This window comes from Rhea americana, unplaced genomic scaffold (genome assembly GCF_003343005.1).
Source record: "Rhea americana isolate MKP2758 unplaced genomic scaffold, rheAme1 scaffold_72, whole genome shotgun sequence".
Taxonomy (NCBI): Eukaryota; Metazoa; Chordata; class Aves; order Rheiformes; family Rheidae; genus Rhea; species Rhea americana.
The window spans coordinates 3,139,147-3,162,390 of record NW_028186890.1 but is presented as its reverse complement, the minus strand read 5'-3'; the positions used below and the strand labels follow the sequence as shown (position 1 = coordinate 3,162,390).

The 23,244-nt window shown below is 37.7% G+C and overlaps 1 protein-coding gene across 1 annotated transcript in view; it reads right to left on the bottom strand.

Moving 5' to 3' along the window:
* HSD17B12 (hydroxysteroid 17-beta dehydrogenase 12) overlaps window positions 1-23,244 on the bottom strand; it is an 86,707-nt gene that overhangs the window by 8,664 nt on the left and 54,799 nt on the right. The window contains exons 5-9 of the mRNA XM_085321895.1: window positions 20,902-20,966; window positions 19,836-19,880; window positions 9,515-9,549; window positions 4,203-4,284; window positions 29-94 (exon numbers count right to left, since the gene is read on the bottom strand). Of these exons, the coding sequence (XP_085178021.1) occupies window positions 29-94; window positions 4,203-4,284; window positions 9,515-9,549; window positions 19,836-19,880; window positions 20,902-20,966 (293 nt within the window). The remainder of the gene's footprint in view (window positions 1-28; window positions 95-4,202; window positions 4,285-9,514; window positions 9,550-19,835; window positions 19,881-20,901; window positions 20,967-23,244) is intronic.

Genomic DNA, 23,244 nt, shown 5'->3' with positions numbered 1-23,244 from the left:
CACACTTACATGAAAAAACTCTACTCACCTGCACAATGATGCCCTTGCTCTTGTATTCTGCGTGGAGGCCTCGGGAGAAGTAATCCACAAAGGCCTACAGAGGAAAAAAGGGAAATGCACAGCATGCTACACATTAAAATGGAAACTATAACTTGTAGTGGTTTAGAAGCATATTTGAATTTCTATTTATAGTTCCAGTCTTCAAAATGAAAAACTCAGATTTTCAAAGAAACTCTGTAGATTAGAGCAATGCTATCTGAGTAGAAATSCTAGGCTTATGAAGGTTTTTACCAAAATGAGACTCAATTTAAGAAAGTAAGACCCTTTATAATTCAAGGGGAAAAAAACAAACTGTTGCATTAAGTCCAGTTAAAGAAAAAAGAAAATAAAACTTAGTATACTTTATCTGTGACCTTTTCTTTTTTAATAAAAAACATGGTGTTTAAATACTTTTGTCTTCTGCCTTTGCATTACTAGTCCTAAGCCCTAGGACTAGGGCTTTCTGGAAAAGAAACTTCCAGAAGTTTGGGAAATTGCAAGAGAAAGCAGCTAAGGAAGGAAATGAAACAGCTTAAAAGGTGGATGCTTGTACACATCTTCAGGACATCCACATATCTGATACAGCCATCTCCATAAATGCAGACCCACATGCTTTCTTCTCCCTTATCACTTACTCTAAAATAAAAGGCTTGCCTTATGTCATGCTAAGGAATTTAAATCAACATAGATTCCCACACCCCACCGAGTTAATCTAAATCATCTTTCCATTCTGCCCCCCTGACACCGGTGGGACAAGATACAACATTCTATCATGCCTTGTTCTAGTGAAGCCAAATAGAACRAATGAAGTACCCTCCACCGAAGGATCTAAAGCATTTCTTCTACAACTAAAGCTAAAAATTAGTAAATAGATTCAAGTATTTAAGAAATGAGAGTTCTAAAGAAAAAAGGCTATTAAACAGGAGCAGCTGCCTCAGACCTGCGTCAAAGCAAATAGTCCAACCTGTTGCATCTCTTTCATAATCCTTTTTTTTGTTTGTCATTAGTAGATTAACAGAAGCCCTAGTTGAAACCAGTGCTTTCAGTTTGCACATTCAGTATGTTGGCTCTTCAAGTTATGCTACAGAACTTACCCRTACACAAAGCAAAGGAACATTCCTATGCTGCTGGGCTATTTCTATAGACACCTCTCTGAGCATACACAAGATCTGAAAGAAAACTAGATCTTGCTGTGTAGCAAATAGGTCCTTTTATTCTTCAAATTGCATGTACAAGCTAGAAGGAGGCTCACTGAGCCAGATTAGCCCACCTTCTGTCAACTGTTCTTTCCTTCTTTCCCCCATCTAGTATAAGTCTTTAATGAAATCCAGTTCTTAACATTGGGTCCCTGAAAAAGCAGGCCTAAATGCTATGACTTCAGTGAACTAGACACTCCTCTCATAACAATGTAAGCAGCTTGTATACATGTGTGAACTRTTTGGGGCAGTACCTCAACACAGCTGCCAGATTTACATTTGTGATAACTACACACCACAGTATAATACGTACTCAATGATCTATCAAAAATAAATGAAAACAAACTTATTTTCTGTAAATCAAAGTTCTCTGATCACTCAGAAAAAGTTCTACTCCTACTTGCCTGGGAGTCCTAAAATCAGTTACTGCTTTTCAAATATGCAAGACTGTATAAAGAGACTGTCATCTCCACTGTTTGCAAAGAGCTCTGCCATAGAGAAAGTTCCTTTTACATGAGCCAGAACAAGTATTTATCCATGTCCATTATCCAAATAAACTTCAGACTTTTCTTCTTAATGGATTTATTCAACACAAGTCAGAATTTTTTGCCTCCAGAGGCTCAAGCTCTCCAACAGCATCTAACTTTAAAACAGTCTTTTAAAAGTTATTTAGATAATTGCCCCTTCCCCCCAAAACATAGTATATTAAAATCACTTTCTTCTCCTTGGATATCCAATAACAAACCCAAATGCTTAAGACATGGGCAGGGAGATGTAAGGCAGATCATTTTTCACTTCTCACTAATATTAATATAGGTAAATAGGAAAGCCTGACAAAAAATAAGAAAGCTTCCTTTAGAAAGGTTTCATTTCATTGTAAAATATGGAATTCTCCACAAGAAGGTTAAAGAGTTGGATAGCATCTGTTCCTGACAATTAGCAAAAGCCACTGACTTATGCCTGAAGGATAGTATGGTTTAAAATCCTTCCATATAGATATGGAGGGAGGGGGTTAGGAAACTGCAGATACAGTCTTTCTATTGCTACATTAGGGGAGTCACTTTCATGCTTACTGATCTTGCTTTCATAGAAGATGAGCAGTGCTGAGAATAGGCAAATTACTTATCCTATAATTGATTTTCTTGGAGGGGAAAGGAGGAATTTGAGGTTCTCATTGAAAAAAGACTAACCAAAGCAATCTAAGGCATATTATCACTAAAATCAGAAGCTCAAATCTTCCTATAAAGCTGAAGGCAATGCCACAAGGAAAATGACTTTTCACATTAAAACAAAGAACTGTGCTCTCAGGGATCAGCTACTTCAAGAAGAAATGTCAGCTAGAACTCTAAATCAGGATTTCRTGATTTCTAAACTTAAATATCCCTTCCCTCAGCATGAATAAAATTGTAGTGTGCATCAATTTGTTTCTGGGAACATGGAGATGTTACCAAGATACTAAAGGAATCGTGGGTCTGTTCTAACATAAATGACACCGACTGAAGGTTTCCTCATGCTGTCAGGCTTCTGCTTAGATTCTGAAATCCTTGAAGTATTTCAGGTTAATTGCGAGATGCAGCTGAAAAAGCTGTAGCTTCATACTGCTTGAATACCAGTGTAAATGTTTCTCTTGCATTTGGCATGGAAGAGGGTCTACTGCTTATGCTATCCAAAAACTGACAATTTGGAGAGGTCACCAAGAACCAGAAGACCCCTAATATTACATCCCTCTTGGAAAGGGCAAGAATGACCTGGTTAGCTTTACTGCAGTCCCTGGAAAGATCATAGAGCACATCTTGGAATTCATTTCCAAATATATAGTAGACAAGAAGACACATCAGAAACTGTCACAGATGTATCAACAGCAAATTATGCTGTTGCTTGAACAACCTGATGGCTTTTTACAATGGAGTGACAGGCTTTCTAGATGAGRAGAACATAGTAGATATCGTCAGTAAGATTTCTGACATTGTCTCCTGCAGTATTCTCTTTTGGAAGCTGAGGAGAAATGTCCTGAAAGAAMAAACTGCTGGCTAGACTGAAAATCCGCTGGACGAGCAAGCTCGAAGGATCACGATTAATGCCTTGATATCTGGCTGCAACAAGTTGAGAACCCCACAAATCAATATTGAGGCCCACATTGCTCAGCATCTCCATCAGCAGCTTAGACAAAGACAGAGTGCACCCTCAGGAAGCTTGCAGGTGACTAGATTGGACGTAGTGGCTGACAAAAGAAATTGAGTTTCAGCCCAGAGGAACCCTGATGAACTTCAGGATTACTAAACTTCATGAGGTTTCTCTACTGGTACAGAGAAATGCAAAGAACCGCATACAGGGTTGCATAACCCCATGCCTTAAAATTGGCCAAGTAGCACCCCTGCTGCAATAAGCCTGGAAGTTATGGCAGATGCCAGGTTGAACATGAGCCAATAATACACTCTCCTTGCAGAAAAGGAAACCACATGCTGGGCTACTTTAGCAGGAGGTCAAGGCAAGTTGTCTCTGTTTGGCATTGGTGAGGCACCTGAACTCCACCTTCTCTTACCAGAAATACAAAACTTGAGGCAACTGAGTAGGACAAATCTTTGCTTCCAGAAAGCAAAAGAACCCTACTTAAATAACCTGTTTTCAAAAACATTAGGGGAAGTTAYAAAATATCAATATAAGAAATTGTGTTAAAAAAAATACTTTGTCAATGGACTTCCTCTACCTCATGCTAAGCTTAACTTCCCTGGTACCGTTTTTACATGAAAAAGTAGCACATGTGATGAAGTACACAGAATAGTGGTTTCCATGACAATAAGCCCTTCTCATTTTTCTCTTGATCTTCAAGTTTCCAGTATTGGCAAAGTTTTAAGTTAGAGACCAAGTACTTTTAGTTCCTGAAAGCACCACTAGATGGACACCAAAACATTTCTGTAATGTTGGCTGGATGTGACACTTGATTTCAACGTGCAAAAGAACATTTACCTTTGTTGCAGAATAAAGAGACAGCAGYGGAGTTGGATACATCCCAGCAGCTGAGGAGATATTCAGGATTACTCCTCTTGATCTGAAAGGCAGTGAAGATATTACCATACAATAAAGAAAACGTTTCTCATATTTCATAAAATTAGTGCAAGCCTGAAGAAAATCTTTGGGAAGCAAATGAGATTATGAGGATCCATTTTTAAAAACCCCAACCAAATTCTAAATTAAAATTTACTCATGTACTTTTCAGTCAGGATAAAAGTATTCATGGGCTGGTATAAATGTGGAGTAACTGCAGAGTCAATACAGCTACATCCAAGCAAGAGAATCGTGCTCTACACATACTGGGCTACATTCATGCAGCTTTGCATAGTTAAGTTAGYGTAAGTCCAAAAGGCAGCTTCTAAGTCTTGGCTAATGTGGCAGAAGTAGCAATAGAAGTGGGTTTTTTTGTTCTTGTTTGTTTTTTAATGATTTACATTTTGATAATCGCTTCCACAATAAGCTTAAATTCTATACTTCATGATGAGCATTCAATTTAGCAACTATCTGAATCTACTGTTCAAATAGAGAAGTATTTTCTAATAGATAGAAGATATTCATCAGATGACTGCAGAGGTTGTTTTATTACAATGTAATACATTTGGTATTACACACTAATATTTAGGTAAAGGCAARAATCTGACAACAGTTAAACATCTGCTCTGCTAAACGTTTTCAGAATACATGCAGTTAGGACAGAAAAGAGACTCCCGAATTTCCAGTCCACTGACTGATGCTGAGCGTGTCAGTTTGTGCCTAGCTTTACATACGGATAGAGATATGACTTAGTACAAGGTAGCAATAAAAGCTAATATAGGCAAGTCAAGGCAAACAAGTTGCCAAAGGGTGCTAGTAAGAGGCCTAACAGTGAAAGCTGCTTCTCTGCCTCTTCTTACCCACCAGTAAATTCAGTGTTTACTTTCAAACATATGACTAAATATTCCATGTTTACTGTGGAGTGAGGACACACACACACATAGCTGTCATACAACTGAACTGCTACAGATTCACATACAAGTKTCTTCATTATGTTTGTTCATCTCTGGAAACCCTATGCTGCTGCTGCCACAATGATTTGAATAGTCATTTTAAAAACAAGCAGCTAGGTTTAAGTGACCATTAAAGTTAGAACACTGAAATTTTTTGGGAATCATTATATTAGGTTCCAAATAAGGTGGCTTCTGCCATGATTCAAAAATCAAATCTGTGACTGATTCATCCCTAGAACTGTGACTGTTGACATGACAGAGAAAAGAATCATTTCACAATTATCCAGGATTTCAAAGTACTTTTGCCAAAGTTGCTAGTGTTTTTCAGAAGTTATCTGCAAGGCTCAGCTGGTGAATGGATTAATACATGATATGACAAAAAGACCACAAACTAATCCTGAATTTTCACAACAGCAAAATGTTAACAGTGGATGCCAGAAGTTTTTCATTTGAAGACAGGTGATGCTTGATGTTTATTCATGAGCTCAGATGGAGATTAGCAGTGAACTAAGCATTCAGACAGTTTTTAGAGATTATCCAGATTGGAGGATACTATAAAGGAACTTCTTTAAAGACCTCAGACCACTATGTGAACAGGCTACAGAAGGTCAGGTGAAAAAAAAATAGTAATAAAACCAACGATGCATACTGAAGAAAATAATGTGAATTAATCATGAGTCTTGCTAGATTTTAAATCCTCTATCCACACYCTTGAAAAACCTGAACACTGTTCATGAAACAGTCAACAAGGAATTCTTTTGTGCAAGTCACCAAAACCTGCTATAGATTGTCATGTTAGGGATTTGCAGGGACAGATGCAAAATCTTATATTACTCTTTCTATTTCTCCAAATATGAGAGAATTATTTAGAAACTGATTAGACRATTTCAGAAGGGAGAAAAGGCAGAAAAAAAACTCCTCAGACATCGAAGAGGTGAAAAGATTGGTTCAATTTAGTTATTTAAGAGACTATTAAGAGAAACCAAGAGAGATCAAGATCTTGATTTACTCAACCCATAATAAATAAAAGTCATCTTTTGTAACTGAAAGACTGAAATTCAGATCCAATGAAAGGAAGTCTTCCCACATTCAGACAAACGAGTAATTGCCACAAGACTTAACTGAGGACAAAAGCTTAACAGCATTCAAAAAGGKGTAAGCATTTATATGGATAAACACAGACCTCATGCTTTGGAGCACAAACACAAGCTGAAGCTTTTGAGGCTGGCTGGCACTCAGGCTGTAGGGCACAAACCAGTCTCTAGCTAGCCAGGCTAGCTAGGCTATCTTTGCAGCAGGAATAGTGATGATCATCTAGGTGCAGCGAATTAGCACTCTGGTCCAGTAAAGGAGACACTCTAGGAAGTCTTACAAATTAATGGCAGCCCCTTGCAAAAACTTCATRTACTGTCAATGTAGCAAAGCAACTAGGCTTTTTGAAAGAAAACAGCCCTAACCTTAAAAGCTCATAGCTTAAATCATTAGATAAAAGAAAATCAAGATGCATGTGTGGGTGGGAGGGGGGGGACTTCTAATTACTATAATTACAATTTTGCTTCTTTGGTGAATTGCAGAAGTGGAATTTCAGGGAGGATCKGCAATATGAAAGTTTTGGTGTGGCAAAACAAAAAATGGCTGCATCCAACTCAACTATGTTCTTCTTTTAAAGTTGGTTAACATGAATACAGATACGTGGTCTGCCTAACACACCCTAACACCTCCCTATCATACTACCTTAAGCAGTACAGTGTGACGGATGCTATATTTAGCCATCTCACTGTTGCTATGACAACCACCGCCTGCTCCAGCTGTATGCCAAGTGGAAAGAGCAAGCTTCCTCTGTAATGTAATTATGCACTTGCTACTTCCCTGGCAATAAATACTATAGTTTGATATTGTCTAGAAATAATCAACTGATTTTTCTTGCTCCCAAAGACATAGAGGCGCAATTTTTAGTTCTATGAGTCTCCCACCTTAGGCAGTAACTTGAAAACTTACAAAGTTGCAACACATTTAAGTAATAGGAAGAGCAGATTATAAATTGTCACTTTTGCAAGAGTTCAGAACGCAGGAGAGGAGCCACAGCAGAAACTCTAAATGCCATTACTAGAAATGGCATTCATCTGAAGCTTGTTTATTGGGAAAAAAGTATCAGACATACCATACCACACAGTTGTGTTGTCCATTTGCAAATCTCGATATAAAATACGCGAAGCCTGCTCTCTACTTTTGCATTTATCTTGTAATATATCGCCATAAAAACAATATTCAAATCCATAAATGTACATGGCACAGCTGCAAGACGCTTCAGTGCGCTATGCTRTGTCTATCTGCTCGACAAGCTAATCTCCTTGAACAACGAGGAGTAACAACGGGATTCCTAGACTGGTTTTATTCTTACAACAGCCTGGGCTCCTTACTCCTAGCATACAGTCCCATACGAGAAGTCTATGGTTGGCCCAAAGAGCAGCTGAGTACAGCAACCATTCATTCGTGCTCTTGGATTCACTGGACTTGCATATCCTGCTGTGGTGACAGACTCTTAGCAGTGCTAATGGCCTGTAAGCTATGACTATGAAGGAGTTGGCAGCTGCAGACGCGCTGTTTCTGTGCCCTGCAAAGTCAATCGACTTAACAAAACCAAACAGAACATGAAAACTTTATCAAACATTTTTTCTGGTGCAGAAACCACGGCCAACATTCAAACGGAGTAGTCATTTAAAGTGGCTTTACACAAACAGAAAAAGTTCCTAAAATGTGTAAATATTCCAAGCACTCTTAACCTTTTCTTTCCAGACTGCTTCTTGAACTTTTATCCTTAATATTCTTCTGGCAAACACGTAGTTAAGAAAAGCGAGAGGAAAAAAAACAAAGCCAAAAAAGGCATGAARTGTTTTGTTCAAGGGTATCAGAACCAGAAGTCAGCACAATTCTGGTTTACTGCCTTTCATTCAAATCATCTCATCCAATGTAATGCTTACAGAATATCCTCTGCATGTTTTTGTTAAGCAGAATATACAACATTTGTGTCCTAAGAGGCTGAAGAGATCAACTTCAAACAGATAATTAYAGCATTTAAGATGGATATTTCTACAGAAGATTTTGGAAGATATTTCTTTAGATAAAGAATAGATAGACGCAATAAATTGTTCCAGTTTCAAATTTTCAAAAAAWTTGTAACATTAAATMTTTAAAGCACAGTGACTTTCATCATGACATCTTCACAGGACAGTGGTTTCATGAAAGACAGGTCCTTGTCTGTCAACTACAGGACAAAGAGTAATTTTTGATTTATGAACCCTGAGTAACTACCATCTTTGTACTAGGATGCTCATTCTCTGCCAGAGCTTTATGGGGTAATATCACATTCAGATGTGAAATATTTGGTCTGCATCTGTATCAGGTTAGCATAATTGAATCCTAATATGTCATGAGGGCTCCCAGATAGCAGGTGCCTTGTAGCTTTGTATTTATAGTATTTGTAGTTTTGTATTTGAAGTTAATCTTTGTCAGATTTGGATGCTTGCCCCATACATACTCTCCTCTGCTAGTATTTACTTGGAGATAATAGCATAGTGGCTATGACACATGGTTCTACACAACTTTCCTCAGTTCTGCAAACGTAGTTCATATGTGACCTAAAGCAACCTCCAGCAAGCCAGGGTTAGCACTGCAACAGGGACAGCTAACATCATGGAGCAGTCAACATCAGTTAGAAAACAGCCTGGAGGGACTGTGCTGAAATCCTGTATCTTCACTTTCACCTGGGAGCTGGCTAGGAAGTCAGTACATGCCGTTAGCAATGAGAGTGGTGTGAATTCTTATTTTGAAGAACTGGTCTCCAGTTCTACTTTACCAAATGATCACASACTTTCCTCAATATACCTCCTACTGTATGATGAGAACATATTCTTTGCATCCATTTTACTTACAATGACTTAGAGAAATAGCCTTAAGAAGGTTATTCCCAGGAACTGTAACCACCCCCTCAGAATAGCAGGTTGTTGAGTTAGTGCTGATGAGTCAGACTGGCTTTTTAATTCTGTTCTAAAAGGAATCACCACAACAGTGGAGAAGGGAGAGGAAAAATAAAAAGGGAATCGAGTGGAAAAGGCTTCCACCGTCTGATGATTCATGCACCACCAGCGTGACTCACCCAGCATTACTCTGCCATTAAAACATGGAGACTGGACTGATTAGTCACAGTAATGAATTTTTCAAGAAAGGATTCTCCCCTATAAATAATGACGACTTTGTCTGGATAGTGTTAGTGTGACTCACCTTTCCAGCATGCCGGGCAGCACCAATCGTGTCATCTGCAAAAAGAAAACATTTGTGATGGCTGAGAAGGCAAACACCAGACAGCTACKGGAGGGAAGCCTCCTTCCTCCCAGAAGCAGCTGCCACCCCCTCCACCCCAACCAAGACCTGGGGAAGCAGAGACCATACTTTGCGTAGGCAGTTTATTTTTATTCTACCTGGATAACTTGGCTCTGTCAAATGATGTATGCACTGAATCTGGTGAACTGATCCAGCTAGTAMCAGAGTAAGAGCAAATAAAAGTGCCTCCACTACTCTGCAGCCAGCATCCATGACTTCTAAAAGAATACTAAAACACCAGAGTGTTTTGATAGTACGTGTATGAACATTCTCYCCCCCCAGAAGGGCTTCTATGTTCCTCAAGCCTGAGTAAATTTCTCACTTATGCCAAGACTCCAGACAAAATCCAATACATTCGAGCTCTTCTTTCCGAATTGTTGTTTTTTTTAAGTTAAAAAATAAACTGTGGAGCATCACTAACACTGGACAGAAGGAAGAAGTGAAGACAAGTATTCCAGCTTTGATAACTCAGCCAATACACCTTACACTCAGATGAGCCTCCTTTACTATAGAACGTTATTAAAGCTTACTAGCATTAACGTAATAGTAGTTACTTATTAGAAATAAATCAAAACAAGTTTAGTTCACTTACAACCATGCACACCTTCGTGTAAAAAAAAAAAAGTACTACTGCAACACACATGGAAAGAGTTTGCAGAGGTTACTGTGTCAGTAAGAGGTTCTGAACATTCCAACTTTTCAGCAACTTGGTACAAGCAYTATATTGCATAAAGAAAACATGCAATACAAAACCATTCCTCACTGATAACAGATGTTACATCCGCATGAGGAGAGTAGCCAGGCAAGCTTCCCCAGTGCTCTAAAACCACCACCATCATTATGCCTTYGAGCAAACCATTTACAACCTAGCTGAAAAACTCTCCAGAGGAGTAACCCTAAACCAAGCTTCCCAGTTACGGACAGATTTCTTCAGGAGTGCTTCAACAAGGGAAATCAATCAAGCCTTGACTCAAACTTCAACAAATTTTTTAATTACAGCATGAAATAGATATTTAAGGATGACAGCAATTAGTACTAAAAAAGAATTCATTTCCATCTAAAATTTCTGTCTATAGAAATAACATTGTTCTTAAGGTTCAGCTTGCACCAACTACTATGCTGCCTCCAACCTGCCCTATTAATACATGCCATATCACTGACAAAGACAAGAAATATGAATTTTATCATCACTTTTCATATACTTAAAGTTTTTCAAACTTCTTGACAAAACAAGGAGGAAGGGATAACAGAATACAAATGGCACCAAAATGAAATTTTATCAACTGCTGAAACTGAACTACCCTGATTGCTTTACACAGGACATTTGAGTCATGGGAGACAAATCAGCATACACAAGCTGCAGGAGTATAAAATCCCATATTTATTTTTGTGAAAAGGAAACAAATCTAAATTACTGGTACAGCAAGCTATTCACATCAGTATCATCACTGCGTTAGCTTTTGCATATGGTTGAACATGGTTTTATTGTAAAACATACCCTTTTAGGAATAAAGGGAGGGGGAAATCACAAAAGGAAACAAATTTCAGTTGATCACCGTTCACACAAAAGGAGAAGGGCAATATTCTGTATTTTACTGGTATTTCTCATTAAAAATAACTTCTGCCATTGAAACGCTACTCGATAACTTCATTAAGGGACTACATTCAGCAGTTGAATAGACCTTACTTTCATGAAGTAGGCTACAACATGCTTGACTCCTAGCACTGCCCTCAGAAGTCAAACCAAGTTTTCAGAGTTGGTAAACATCACCAAGTTAAATAGATCTGATGCAGCTTCAAAAAATCCTATGACAGTAAGTACACAAGAGGTTTTTCCACATACTAATGTGTCATACAGATATGAAAACAACTATCATTTCTCTTAATGTTAAAGGATAAAGAATGATTTGGGCTAGTTATCAAGACTGGCAGATCTTTTATCTACTGCAAGCTATATGATCTTCACCACAGATTGCTTGGCAAAAAGCAGCGTACTGTTTCTTGCCTGTCAGGCCGGTGTAATGCTGCATGTCATCTCCATGGACTGACATGTGGATRTGGACTGCAATTGCTCTCGCTTAGGCAATCGAGAAGTGGTCTGAAAAAAACAGCACAGGATCTCCCATTGAAACGCACAGAGGATCATATCTGAAACCTTGTCCTAAGTCCATACAAATGCATTCATGGTCTGAATCCAAATTACAATGAACCACCAAGCAGCTCTAACGTAACTCCGGTTTATAACTGCTGGTTACTACTGATATCCAAAGGAGAGCACAGAAAAACATGCAAAGTAATTAGCAATTATTAATGATTTATATAAATTAAGACGTTATGGAGCCATTGACAGCTAAGCCACAATAATTAAGTACACAATATAAGTAGAAATCAAGAAGTTTCTCTCTAATAGCTCTTTGTATTGGATAGTCTGTTTCTAAATTTCAGCTGAACAGGAGCACAATTCCCCACTTCCCCACATGGAAAAGAAAGGCTGACAAAATTTGTAATACTGAATACCACCYGCATATGTTTTCCATTCAACTGTGTACTTAGAAAGAACTTCAAGCGGACRAAAGTGTTTTTCCTACCTGTATTTTTAAATCTTGTGAAGAGATATACTAATATTTAATACCCTTATGTAAAGATACTAATTTGTAAAAGAGTAAGTTAACAGAAGGCAGCTTCCTAGTGTCAGTGTCTCCTCACCTTGCCAAGTCCATACTGAGACTGTTCCATCAGTGCAAGAACACTATTGCAGAAGCGCTACTAAAGCATTCCTCAGGCATATTCAGATCATTTGGCAAATTTATACATCACAAACAGTTTGTGCTACTATGTAATAGACAGTTCAACAACAATCAGATGTGGAACTAAAAAATACTCAGTGTTTCCCAGATAAAGCATCTAAGTTCTACCTAGGTCTTGTTTAAGACAACCARTTCCATAGCAGGGTGTATTTAATAAAAGCAAAAGTATTGCAAGGCTGAGCCTAGGGAGATTAGCACGTAGGGCACACAAGAACKGCGAGGGCTCCTTTCTCCGAAGGCAATCTAATAGAAGAAAGTGAAAGGCAACCAAAAGGAGAGGTGGAGAATGACAGAGAACCCTAGCAAGAGCCCTTCAGTCAGCAATTACTGAACYCTTTCTTCCAAACATTTTTCTGAATAGACTTCTTGTTTCCACAGAAACACTTTTGCTAAAGTTTAAACCAGGAGTGTTCCCAAGACTATAAAGGCTTTGACCTCCTCTTAAACATAGATAATCTCAGATAAAGTAGCCAGATGCTACATAAAGATTTTCAGCTCAAAGAAACTTGTTATTTTTCTGAAAGTTTGAATTCAAGTGAGAGATGATTTTTTTTTGGAACAGTCTTCTTAATGCTGGAAGTTGCTAATTTTTTAAATTATATGTAGTCTGATAAAAAGCTAGGCTTAGCACACAACCATGAAAGTGGTCATGGGTTTCCTTTCTCCCCTCCCTTCTTTAAACTGGTTTCACACACATGCATGTAAAACAGYACACAATGCTACCACAGAGTTTGGAGTATAGATCCTTTGTTTTGGCAGATAAAAAGGACAAGGGCTATGTTATTTTTAAATCAGCTTCCAATAACAAATGGATAACTTCCGGCAGAGATTCATCACAAAGCATTTCATTCTTTTAAAGGCAATTGTCACTTCTTGGTGTCCACATATCTGCAACGGCATTTATTACGTGCTTGTAAACACTGGTATCGTATGCCAAGTTGTATTGTGCATTCTTCTGATCCATCTTCCATCTTTTAAATTTGGAAAAAAGGAACACAACTTTCAGTCTAAGAAACAGAYGCTCCTGCTCCAGATAAAAAAGCACACAGCCACATGTTTAGATATATGTTCTAAAATAGGTGGTACATTTAAAGCTCCTAGTAAAGGACTAATATATGGTTTGAATTTATAGTAATCTATTTGYAGTGGTTTTTATTCAAAAAATTAATTTTCTCGTTCTTGGTGATCCTCAAGTTCATTGCTCTTTCTCACCGATTCAAGCAATAGATCAGGAGCGATCTTAGAGGAATAAAAATCATTTTTAAAGTTTAGATTATCTAAAAGTGACAGCCACACATACTAACAAACTGTAGGAAAAAMTGACGTAAAAATTCAAAGTTACTTTCACATCTTACATGCCACACACCTGTTAAAGCCAGAAACACAATACCACAACTCTCATTCAAGGCAAATTATTCTATAGTAAGATATTACGACTACAAGTCAGTCTTTTCACTTTCAAGATACATCACTCTGGAAGTAAGCCTATACAACTACAATGGATGAAGCCAGAGAACTTGGACAAGATTTTCACTTGTTCACTCAGCTAAAATCTTTCAGATTTTATTCAAAAATCCAGGGTAAAGTTACAATAACTAAAACAATCTAACTTTTAAAGATAAACAAAACTATGAGCACACCCACACATCTACAAAAACATGATTGCTACTGTAAGCTAATTCATGGTGTCTAGGCAGAAGATTCTCMCAAGTTCAAGAGCACCGGCGATTTAACAAATACTTAAACACCACTGCCTATGCCACTGTTGAATGCTGATCTTCCTCATAAGGGTACAGAATGGGACTCATACACTATAAGAGTAACTTTCACAGTCAATTTAATGAAGCATCTACAATTAAGGCTTTGTAACACATCWCAATACAATTTATTAATACACCTCATACCATTCTTGTTCAGCTTGTGGTATATATTTGTAAAAATTTAAAAGTAAAGCTAAAGTTAATTCAACAGAAACTGACGCAAAAGTCTATGTGGCAAAGTCAGTAACCAGAAAGGCACAAGGTGTACAAAGGGAACTACCAATTCAACATACTGAAAGCCTTAAGCATCTTCAGTTACTTGCCTTGGAGTAAATACATTTTTAGTAGCAAGTTTTCCTCTATTTAAAGTCTCAACTTCAGATTCCAACTCAAAAGGGAAAACTTCTAAAAYAAGAATTTTCCCCTTTATGTACAAAAAACTACAAATAGAGCTGAACTTTCTCTTTTCAAGATTTGGAACATGTATTTGTCTCTAGATCTACAAAAAGCTACAAAATTCCAGACTTTCCTAAACTTCACCAAGACCAAGATACACAGTTTGAAGTAAAATCAAGTGCCTCCCTCACTGCTGCTGGAAAGCATCCATCACAGTATGTTTCCTTTGTCTCATGTGTGCAGTCCTCTTAGGCTCAAAGTCACAAGACACAAAAGAGCAGCTTCTAATTTCTCCCTCTGGACCATGTGAATGACATTCATGACCACCTTCACAGAACACTTGTTCCTCTTCCAAATATTGGCAGCTGCACTTCTCTGTCCATTACAAACTTATTGGTTTTATTACATACTCTACTAAATCTGTTCTCCTCCCTCCCTCATTGATGATTATAACTTTAAATATAAATGAAGAGAAATCTCTTGATTGGAAAAAAATATACACAAAAATATACACATACATATTGATGTCATCTCACAAGTCAGTGTTACCACTTCCTAGAATTATGTTTCGCTTATTATCCTTTCCATACCACGGCAAATACAATATTTCATATATAGTTCCACCAGGGCATAGTCAACTGTCATCTAATTTCTGATAAGGTACCTTTACAGATGTGGTATTAGGTTGCACCAGTTGTCTGAACACACAAGAGATGTTATTTCCTGACTATCTTCAGCATTATTGCTCCTCAGATTCTTTCTTCTATGCACCAGTCTGTGCAAAGGAAAATTATTCCTCATCCCTTCTCAAATATATTAGCTTCTTCTCTCTCTTTTCACTTTGCATACTTTTTATTCATAGTTCTAGGCTTTGTAGGCACTGTCTAGATATATTCCCTTGTCCTGTCTCGTATTCACAGCATGGTTATAATCCATTGTTCCTTCTTTTTTCATTAAGAGGCTAGTTGACACTAGATCTCTTTCTCAGTTCATCACAGAATATTTATATATTTTGAAGTCTTAAGCAAGTTATAAAGCTTCTCAAACAGAACAATGATAAAAATCCCCATGTAAGGCGTAGGTAAGGTGATCACGGTAAAGATGAGCACAGACACTAATGCATGTATGTGTATGTAATGGACTCTCCCCCTTTCTCCATTAATGCCATCTTCCAACCAAACTCTGGCCTGCAAGCCTGCAATTTATATTCCCCCTACAACATAATAGCTTTCAAACCAATTCAGCTCCTTGCTTAACCAACCATTAAGCCAGCACTCCCTCAACTATTTAGTCCGACTCATTTTTCAAGAGAACACAAGTTTATGCCTCACTCCCAATGCAATTCGCATATTGTGATGCTGCAAACAGAAATAACATACTTACTATTTCTCACATACTAAGCATCTCTTGAAAACTTCCAAAGGAGAGAGAAGTGCTCCCCAAAGCATGCAAGACTGTTCCCTATGCTCATTATCTATCCATTTTTTTTCCTCTGGACAGCAAGTCTTGCATCTTTAGCTTTCAGTACATTAGTCCAGTCCAATCAAGCTTAGTTATTTGTTCAGGTGAAATCAAGGGCTGCAGCATACAAAGGTGGACAGAGAGGCAGATGCAGTTGATTCAAAGGAACTATAGACAAAARCAATAGCCAGCAACTACAATCTTGGCTTGTCAACATTTGCTGGTTAGTGAAGGACTTTGACTTACCTTATTCAAAGTCAGAATTCTGGTTAGTTTGGGTCTCAGCAGAAAGACATCAGAAATTAKAATACAAGCTGACTTTACCTGAACTGCCACCAGCAATCATTGAAGTTTTTTTTTTTTAATCTCCCCAGAAGCTCAAAGTGAAATTATGACAGGAATCATGAAACTTTGCTTACTACTAGTCTTCTTCCTCATCTACTTATCAAGTCAATCCTTACACAAGGCTGTATTAAGCCTTATGCTTTCTTGAAAAAAATACTACAAACAAGTTCTTCATTTTATTTATGGCATCAGGACCCAAGATGCTTYTGTATAGTGAAGAGCATGAAGAACAGTAATTTCTGCACTGTGCATCACCACAGAAATAAGACATCTCCAGGACAGCTTAAAGATTTTTAATTCTTTCTTTTAAAAAGAACAAGTATTTTTTTTATAGGAGGTGAGATTTCCGAAGTGTATTACATGATTTCAGGCAGTTTGTCTTCAATAGTTTAAGTGGTGCTTTAAAAGCAAGTCAGGGCTGTAAGAATGCATCCTGTCAGACAGTTTATCCCTAAAATTGCAACAGTGAGGGGCTCTGGGACTACCTAATCAGCATTCTGCTGATATGATGAGAAAGGGGGCAGAGAACAGGACTTTTGGAAAACATCTTTAAAAATTCTGACAAGGAACAAGTCGTCAAACATTAGGGAAAGTCAGACTGCATTAGATTATCTAAGGTTGGGAAACAGTTGAACAGTACAAGTCAGACTGATTATTTATCTGAAAGATTGAAGATAAGGACTTATCTCTCAGAACAGCCCCTTTCAAATGACGCACACTCGAGCAAACTTCCAAATACACACACAATATGGGTCAAGAGTTAAGTGATAAATGAGTACTACCCTTAAAAAATGCTTGTGTGTGGTAACAAAACAGACCATAAGGTTCTTGCAGAATCAAACTGTGCTGAATATCCCRACTTCCCCCCTCCAAGCCTAGGGAGTGTTTTAGCCAGAACTCAAGTTGATTCATTTGGCACAAGTGCCAGAAGAGTTATAGCATCCAACATAGGTGTTGCTGGTGACACATGSAGTAGGCTAGAGACAATAGGGGATTTCATCACGTTTTGATCACCAAAGAGGTTTTGTCCCAGAGGCAAGGAAGCGGATAGCAAGGTCCTAGAGTACAGCAGCAGGCCTTTGAGGCAGTACCTCCGGTGAAGCTCCTGAGATACAGTGAGCAGAGTCGGCACAGGTTCCAGCAGAAACTGCTTTGCATCTCCTGTACCTTCATCTCCAGGCAAGGAGATTAAGGTCTGCTAAGAACCCAGTACTCTTTGTCCCAAACTTCACGTTTTCACCAGGCAAAGGAGTTTATCTTTTTTTTTTAAAAAAAAAAAAAACCTTAGACCCATGGGTACTTGATAACAACTTGAAACACTGTTACTAAACATTCATAGGATTACATCCCAAAAATCAAAGAGAAAGAACGTACAGATTTGCCCTAAAGTTATTTTTTCCTACTGTGATTCTCTAGCTCTATGGATTCTACTGGAAAAAAATTACTTGCAGATGGTACATATCTCTAATGTGTTCCTCTCCCCAAAACRGTAAGCATCTGGCATGCCTACTGTTTAATTACACAACAGCCTCATGCAGGAGGAACATTTTCAAGCCTGGAAGCTTAGGCTCAAACTCTGATTATACCCTGTATCAGAAGCTGTTCAGTCAAGAAAAAAAATATTTTCAAGTGAAAAGGAAAACTATCAGCACACTTCTGTACATTTTTATATGTAGGAAGACAAGTACACTGTAAGATGAAGAGGTTGACACACTGCAAGTTTTAACATAAGTCATATACTTCCTCTTCCGTTAACTTAATAGCTGAACACCACTGATCATAGACATGAAGACTGGAGCCACAAAACAGCACTACTTCATTCTGGAGAAAATAACATAACCTGGCTGTTTTTCTTTTTTTTTTTTTTGGGGGGGGGGGTACATACCTGTTAAAGCAAACTTCAAGTATTATTCAAGTCTACCAACTTCAGAAACACATATTAAGTAGTTCAATCATAACTTCCCTAACCTAAAACAATGCTTCCAAAAACAGTGACACCCCAAATCCTTTAATAGCGCACTCCCTCTGCTGGCCCAGCACAGCTGTCATATCGTCAGAGARGCGTTTTTCCGACTGCACTAAGCTCCAGCTAAGAGGTACTCGCATTRCACAACACTTCACATTTACACCTTGTGTACCTGAGTTAACATAAAAAAACAAACAAACAAACAAAAAAAACCAAACTAAGTTAGCTCTATCAAGAAATTTTCACAGATACTCACTAATAATTGTTTTTTCTGGCGRAAGTCTTTCAGGAGTACAAGATGACACTGTGGGCCGCGATACACCCTAGTCCACCAAAACTGCTGCTTGTCAGGCTAGTGGTCGTTTTCAAGAAGTGAAGTACTGCTGTAACATTTCTAACTTTGGCACAAGCAGTCAAAAGTCATTTAAAAAATGAGAATTAGCAGCAGCAGGTTGATATCAACTATCCCATTCGGTCACGCAAAGGATGCATTTTTCACCACCTTGCTTACCCTTTAATTAGGTAGGAAAATCTAACAGAAGGGTTGTTTTAAAAGGCCCTGTGCCTCCTCACACAGAAACAAAATGACCACAGTTAAGACTCCTTAACAGCAYTGTGCTAGATGAATTTAATGCTCTACCTAATCAGAACAGGTACAAGAAAGTCCTTTCAAGCTGGCTTCGAAACACTCAATATTTTGACTTCAAGGCAAGGAGGAAACCTTAAGTTATTGGAAATGCAAGCTTTTTCTTACACGTAAGAGAAAAGTAAGGTTTAGCAGTGAATAGTCACAAGGAGTTTCTTCAGTATTCTTGCAGAATACACTAATTGATTGCCTGTGTCACATAAGCAGCTGCTATTCCCCTCCACTCACGTTATAGCTTTAAAATAAAAGACTGAAAATCTGATTTTTTTTAAATGGACTTCATTTTAAMAAATAAGGAAACAGTGACGTGTTTTAGACTAAAGTCACATTAATTTCTATCCAATAAAAATGTTTAGTTTAAATATCAAAAAATGTAGTTTTACTGTAAAAGTTACTACAGACGTCTATGGATGTGGGTTTCCTTCTTGCCTGGCTATTTCATAGAAAGTATTGAAGGGCTCCTTCATAATAGTGCTCAAACAAACAAAAACAAAAAGCCACAGACATACATAGAGGTTATGAAGCCTATCCAGGAAACACTGATATTGGCGAGGAGAAAGATTTGCAAGGACTAGAACAATGAGCACGAAGGAGCATTAAGTGTTCTGTGCACACATCTCGCTCTTCTAAATAATGTCTTTATAACAAGTTATCTTTCAYAGACATAATCAGAGAACATACTGATAAAAAGAAAATCACAACCTTTAGGTTACTTCAAGATGAAAAACAAAACTGTATTCCAATAGGTGAAAGTAATTTGTTCAAACAATTGAATTTGAAATATTTATTGGTTTCCATTTAGTAAAACTTCACGGACAAGTGTTGGTAACAGGGCACTTACCTTACAAACAGTCATGATGTTAATATTAATCATTTTGTCAATTGTCTGCAAGAAAAAGTTTGAGTTAGTTTTTAAGTTATTTGATCAATATTYTTCCTGTTGCAAGTGCCAGGATAAATTATATCTTACACTTATACTATCCACATTTACTCCCTTGCCTTTAATATCAGGAGCAAAGATGGACTTTCAAAGAAAATCAGTTTTGTTCTTGGTCAAGTTTTATCTTTAATAAAGTATTCTTATTAATGGAAAATAACACAGATTTATCACACTAAATATGTTCTATTATAGTATCTGCATTATTTCTGAACTGTGATAAATTTCAGACACRTTTACCATAAGCCAAAAATTTAAGAACTAAACATATTCTGTGACTATGTTCTGCTCTTCAACATTTTATAGCATTTATGCTTAAAGTTTACTCATCAGATAAAAATTGTTTTTCTGATAAGTATTATGAAGCTTATTTGGAGGTGAACCAAAAAAAGAGTTACATCTACTGATGCTTTAGTAGAAACATGAAAACACAATGGACAAACAGTTAGCTGTAGGTGGTTCTGGAAACAAAAATCAGACACCAGTCAGTGTTCAAACTCAGAGTTTACAAAATCCTCAATGAAACCAAGACCATCTCTACACTAAGACATACCTAAAACAGCTATAATATACTTAAGATTCATAGTAGCATTCTGGAATATACAGCTTCCATTCATGTAGCTGCTTACCTCTCTCCCTGAAAATACCTCACAAGCTAAAAAAAGTGCAACAACATCCAGATGATATTACAGACAAAATTAGTCAGATATTGMCCCCAGAGCACCTGTCCAAAATAGATATGCTCCTCTGTACTTTGTCTTGTTTATTACAACATTACAGAAAAAGCCTAGGCTGCCATCACGTGAATTTTACTGTCACCAACATCCTCTTAGCTTGAGGTCCTTATTTCTAAATCAGAAAGCCTTGTTCAAGTGGATACCTTCACCAAATCTTTGGTAACACTTTGGTCTGTGCACTGACTGTTTAATGCTAGCAATGAGAACACATCAAGGTAACATAAAACACTTAYATCATCCAGGTCTGGAACATCAATAAAGTATTCAGGATAAACATATGAAACTCCCACGTTGTTGACTGAAACAGAAGAAAAGTTTTATGAGAATGGTTGCATGATATCTGACCTCTGACACGCTCATTAACGAGAATTTTCAAGAAACAGCTTTAAAATGTTGTAGTCAAAACATTCAAGCTCAATGCAACAAGTTTCCTATCTGCAAATACATTTGCATGAAGAACCGGAAAGTGAGAATGAACATGCACGTTGTTTTAAAAGCATAAATATTAATAGCAACTGTTTAAATCCTAGTGTATTTAGCACGTCATACCCACCTTCCACTGCTTTTCACAGCACAGTAGAAGAATGATTCCTCTTTTAGGAAACGTCAGCGTACACAGTTTAAATGTGTAAGTGTACTGCAGATGCAGTCACAAATGGAGTTTCAAACCACAGCAAAGCTTCTAGTATCTGGCAGCATTATGTGAAACTGTTTAAATGTCCTTTCAAAAAAAAATAAACAAACCAGAAAATATTCCAGTAAGTTTCCTCAATACTTTTTTTTTGGGGGGGGACATTTGTTTCCTTCTCCATGAATTCCAAGGCCTGCAGACTAACAGTCGTCTAGGGACACTTGACATGACCCTCTTCAGTCTTCAGTTACTGTGAAAAGCAACATGCACGTTGCTTTTTGCTCAAGAGAGCCCTAGAAAGGAAAAACGCTGAGACGGTCAAATCCTCGCTGCCGCGGAGAGGGGAGCCGAGCCCGGCGCAGGACGGTAGATGGCAGCAACAGCCAACGTGTCGCTGCTGCTCAAGAAGGCACTTCCCGGAGGAGCTCGAGTAGCCTGGGTGGCAGGGGCAAAGCACGACCAGGAGTGTAGGAGAAATCACATTAATGATAATCTTTGTACATTAAACAACCTGTGTTTCTGACAGAGATTATCTGCCATTCAAAACGGTTTCTTTCCTGCTTCCACTGTGTATTCAGAGGCTCATTATATAGAGAATCACCACAGCAAACTGTTCTCCTCGTCATCCCCACACACGCTCTTCAGATCTGTGAAATCTCTTCCAACTGGCAGTTTAAAATTAACTGAATGTTTTAATTGCTTAAAACTAATCTGTTCAATGTAACACTTCATTCAGACCAGCAAGGTTTGCTCTCASATGTGAAAAAAATATTCATTCTCTAATCTCAACATGAGTAGTGGAAAACTTCTAATATCATTAGGAATCAATGCTACTCTGTAGTCTCAGTTTCTTCAAACTTAATAAAACATACCGATACAAAGATGAAAAAACAAGCAAATGGGATCTCTGTTTCCTAAGTATCCGTTGTTCATCTTACGCAAGTGAATCTTGTGACATTTGGTTGCTGTGGCAACATTTTACATGTATATAGTGTCTTACACCCCAGAGAATCCTGAAGCGTTATCTATACACACACACTGGACACCACTGTTCAACTCCAGGGTAGGTACGTACATGAAGGGGGAAACAAGTAGTAAGAAACAAGCTCAAGAACAGTGGTGCATTTTGTTTTTTTAAATAGCCTCTACACCTCTGCCAAAAGCTATCATTTTARCATCCAACCTGAAAGACATTTAAGTATCAATAGATATTGAATATGGGCAGAAAACATACAGAATAGTCTCTGGCAGAAGTTCACATGCTTCATTCAGAAATCATCTCAAGTGACAGCTCTTTTAGTCAAGATCTCTTCGCCTATTTACGGAAATCCCTAGTTGTGTGTTTTAAATTGTAACTTTTAAATAATCTTCAAAAATAACAGGAATTGATGAAAACAGGGAGTTGGCAAATTCACAGCAGACATTTAGTATATTTGGAAAGAAATAAAAATTAAAAGGAGAAAGTTCTAACCTTGCTATTTCAAGAGTAAGCCAAAAGAATTTTTCCTACTTTTCATCCTAAAAGGAACTGTTTTCCAGTCCATCTCTCTGGAAAGGATTTTGGCTCTGAACTGTGGCAGAGTCTGGAGACAATCCTGGGCGATTCTCTCCAAATCCAGCATATTTCATGGCTCATACTACAGAGATTCTACAACAAAACTCTCACCTCTTTCTAGAAACTGCATGTCAGATACGTACCCTTCCAATTTCAACAATCTTTTTTTTTTTTTTTTTTTTTTTTTTTAAACCAGATCACATTTATTTTCAGTTCAGAATTGCAACACAATATACATCTGTAGAGGAGCTTTCAGTCCGTACAAGTGTATTTTACCTGGAGAGATCTAGATAACACCATATTTAAAATAGTGTCCATATTAAATTTCTTTTGAGAATCAGTAACATAAGCACAGCAAGAGAAAGATTTCCCACCTCTGCCTGTTTAACA